We start from the raw sequence: 4204 nt of genomic DNA, 5'->3' as shown, positions 1-4204 counted from the left end.
TGCATGTTTTTATGAGGGCCACACGATAATTTATGAAAATTATGGTTTTCATTAGTGGGCGACCAGTTGCGAAACAATAATAACATGTAAGGTACGAACTTTCTTTTCTTTAAAAGTTGAGGACCAAATTTTGGAAAATTAGATTGGTAGTTTATATTAAAGTTTACCCATATGTGATATATTGATTTTTTTTCCCCTTCTCACCGTTCTAACTCCTATAATTATTATTTGTTTGGAACTCTACAGATGGGATGTCAGTTCAATACATCAACTTCCAGATTACATGCAAATTTGCTATTTAGCACTCAATAACTTCGTCAACGAAATGGCTTACGACATTCTTAAAGAAAAAGGGTTTATAATTATTCCATATTTAAGAAAAGCGGTATTACTTTTGCTTCAAAAAGTCCAATACATAATCCTTGTATCAGCTTCCATATTTAATCCGTATACAGTAATCTTGTCAAATTTGGGAGTGGAAAGATTTATGCAAAGCATACTTACAAGAAGCAAGGTGGTACTTCAATGGATACAAACCAACAATGGAAGAGTATATGAACACTGCATGGATTTCCATATCAACTCATGTCATACTATCCCATGCGTTTTTCGCTGTTACCAGTCCTATAGAGAAGGAAGCTGTTCAGTACTTACTTGATTATCCCAATTTAATCCGTTGGTCGGCAACGATTTTACGTCTTTCAGATGATTTAGCAACATCAGTGGTGCGCATTTAGACTAAAATTTCATTTCATGTTTTCAAGTTCATTCTTGTTTAAGAAATCATTAGCAATTCAAAATTAACCCTTTCAACTAACAGTTTGTTTCGTTTTCTCTCTCAGGACGAAATGAAAAGAGGTGACGTTCCTAAAACAATACAATGTTACATGAACGAAACTGGGGCTTCTGAAGACGAGGCACGTGAACACATTAGATCTTTGATACGTGAGACGTGGAAAAAAATGAACCAAGTTCAAGAAACAGTTTGTCCATTCTCAAAATTTTTTATTGAAATTGCAGTGAATCTTGCGAGAATGGCACAATACATGTACTGGTATGGGGATGGATGATGTAGGAGGATCCGAGTCGAGTGATGTTGATTTGTCAGATAGCACGATGATGGCGCTGAGATACCATGAGATGGCGGATCGGCGCAAAGATGGAAAGTGAATCGCCATTATTTCCTTAATTGGGGGAATTTGACGCGTCTTTGGTAATTTGGTCATAACTTTGGCTACGGTTATCAGAATCGCTATTATGACCCCAATCCGGAAAGCTCTCTTCGGTGCACACATCCTGGCCACCTAGCTATACTCGGTGGATGTCAATTTTGAGCCCAAAATCCACTGTTTTCCTTTTCAAAATACAATTTTAAGTTATTTTTTACTATTTATGGTAATATTTCGTTTCCTTTTTTCCATATGTTAGAAAACTCGAATTGAGCCAAATTTTTGGTAACTTACTTCTTTTACTTAATATTTTATTTTGGTATAATTTCGGGATTTTTTCGTTTTTGGTAATTTCCCCATAATTTCGTATTTCGCAGCTATTTAACCCGGCTTGTGAGTTAATTTTGATCATTCTGCATTATTAATAATATTGAATTGAATTTAGAGTATTTCCTCTTTGGGCATTTTTTGTCGTTCTTTTCTTGCGAATCATCTGCTACAACAAGCCAATAGGATAGTCCTACCCAGCGTCAGTTGGTATCAGAGCGTCAGCATCTTCTTGGAAGATAAATTCCATCAGTTATAATGGTTGGTGGACGTGATCGTGGTCGTCGAGGACAGGTTCCAATTGAGGAAGTCTCACACCGTGATCGTAACATTCAGGATGTGACGATTAAAGATTTGTAGAGACAGTTATGGAGTTAACCCAACGTTTGGCGGAGCAGGAGTTCGGTAATCATGATGTGGAAGGTCACGATTCCGATACCAGTTTCGAAAACCCGTATCACCATCATGCTCGTGTTTGGAAGCATCGTGGACGAGAGGATTTTCATGTGGATCTCGGTTTTAGAGTGGATCTGCCCGAGTTTTCTAGTACGTTGCAGGCTGAAGGATTTATTGATTGGCTGAATGAAGTGGAGCAAATTTTTGAATATAAAGAGGTTCCAGATTGTGTCAAAGTGAAACTGGTCATCATCAAACTCAAAGGTAGGGCATCTGCATGGTGGGAACAGTTGAAGCGTTCACGGGAGCGACAGGGGAAATCCAAAATTACTAACTGGGAGAAGATGAAAGGGCACTTCCTTCCTTTTGGCTATACTCAAACCTTGTTTCAGAGGCTTCATTCACTAAGGCAAGGCGCAAGATCAGTCAATAATTATACTAAAGAATTCTATCAGTTGGTGGCTCAGAATGATTTATCTGAGACAGTTTCTGAGGCATATCAGCGAGTACTTGCAATAGAGAAACAGCAGAGTAGGAGGCCAGTAGTCAGAGGTGAAGGAAGTCAGCCAGTTCGCCCTAAAGAATCTCGTCCTGCTTATCAGCCACAGCAGGATAGTTCCAGCTCAAGTATTAAGTGCTTTAGGTGTGGTGAACAGGGGCATAGGGCAACTGATTGCAGGAAGCCTACTGGTCAGAAGAATAAAAATCTTCTGATTGAGGAGGATATGATAGAGGAGTTCGAGGAAGTTGGAGAACCCGTGTATGATGAGGGTGAAGATGAGGACGTGCTATATGGAGATAGTCAGGAGACCTTGGTCGTTTGAAAGAGCCTCCTGACTCCCAAGGACGACTGAGCGGATGATTGGTTGAGGACCAACGTTTTCCACACAACCTGCACAGTTGCTGATAAAGTCTGTAAGCTGATAATTGATAGTGGCAGTTGTGAGAATATAGTGTTCGAGGAGGCTATCGAGAAATTGCAACTAAAGATGGATCGTCATCCCAAACCATACAAGTTGTCTTAGTTGAATAAAGGCAGTGAGGTAACGGTAGAAAAACAATGCTTAGTGTCTTTCTCGATTGGAAAAAAATATTTTGATAATGCTTAGTTTGATGTGGTATCAATGGACGCGTGTCATGTTTTGTTGGGACGACCTTGGAAGTATGATCGCAGTGTTATCCATGATGGGCGGAAGAAAACTTATTCTCTTAGCATCAAAGGGAAGAGAATTGTTTTGGTGCCTCGCAGGGAAGGAAACATCCCTGCCCTGGTAGTTAATAATCCCAATCTACTTTCTATGTCTAGGTTCTTGGTTGAGGTTGGGCGTGAAAATATAGTTTATGCTTTAATGCCTCATGAAAATAGTACAACGAATGTGGATTCAGAATTTCCAGCAGAAGTGCAGCAACTACTGATGGAGTTTTCTGACTTGATGCCGAGGATCTTCCTCCAGGACTACCACCTATGAGGGACATTCAACATCAGATCGACCTCATTCCAGGGTCGAGTCTACCAAACCAACCAGCATATCGCCTCAGTCCCAAAGAAGCTGAAGAGTTGCAGCGACAGGTGGTGGAATTATTGGAAAGGGGCTATATTCGTGAGAGTATGAGTCCTTGTACAGTTCCTGCTCTACTAGTGCCGAAGAAAGATAGGTCATGGCGTATGTGTGTTGACAGCAGGGCAATTAACAGGATTACAGTGAAGTACAGGTTTCCAATTCCCCGTCTGGACGACATGTTGGATCAACTGTCCGGTTCTAAGGTCTTCTCAAAAATTGACCTTAAAATTGGATACCACCATATCAGAATCAGGCCTGGAGATGAGTGGAAGACCGCGTTCAAGACACAATATGGGTTGTACGAGTGGATGGTCATGCCCTTTGGACCATCCAACACACCCACACTTTTATGAGGTTTATGCATCAGGTTTTACGGCCTTTCATGGGGAAGTTTGTGGTAATTTATTTTGATGACATACTTATTTATAGTCTGACATGGGAGTCACATTTTAATCATCTTCGTGCTGTCTTTGATGTAATGAGGACGGAGCGCTTATTCATCAATCAGAATAAGTGTTCTTTCTTCACAACTTCTGTAACGTTTTTGGGTTCTGTTGTGTCTACTGATGGTGTTCATGCAGATCAATCCAAAATTGAGGCAGTTTTGAATTGGCCGAAACCAAAAACTTCGCACGATGTGAAAGGTTTCCATGGATTGGCATCCTTCTATCGCCGATTCATCAGAAACTTCAGTATCTTGATTGTTCCTATCACAGAGTGCTTTAAAGGGCATGATTTTCAGTAGACTGA

At 40.3% G+C, this 4204-nt stretch overlaps 1 protein-coding gene across 1 annotated transcript in view; it reads left to right on the top strand.

The window, feature by feature from the left end:
- Nucleotides 1–1755, top strand: part of LOC111411263 (terpene synthase 10-like) — a 2218-nt gene extending 463 nt beyond the window's left edge. Inside the window, exons 2-6 of the mRNA XM_023041811.1 lie at nt 67–86; nt 247–385; nt 477–725; nt 843–983; nt 1615–1755. Of these exons, the coding sequence (XP_022897579.1) occupies nt 67–86; nt 247–385; nt 477–725; nt 843–983; nt 1615–1755 (690 nt within the window). The remainder of the gene's footprint in view (nt 1–66; nt 87–246; nt 386–476; nt 726–842; nt 984–1614) is intronic.
- The last annotated feature ends 2449 nt before the right edge of the window (nt 1756–4204 follow it).

The sequence above is a fragment of the Olea europaea genome, chromosome 15, assembly GCF_002742605.1.
Source record: "Olea europaea var. sylvestris chromosome 15, O_europaea_v1, whole genome shotgun sequence".
Classification (NCBI taxonomy): domain Eukaryota; kingdom Viridiplantae; phylum Streptophyta; class Magnoliopsida; order Lamiales; family Oleaceae; genus Olea; species Olea europaea.
This window is presented reverse-complemented; position numbering and strand designations above follow the sequence as displayed.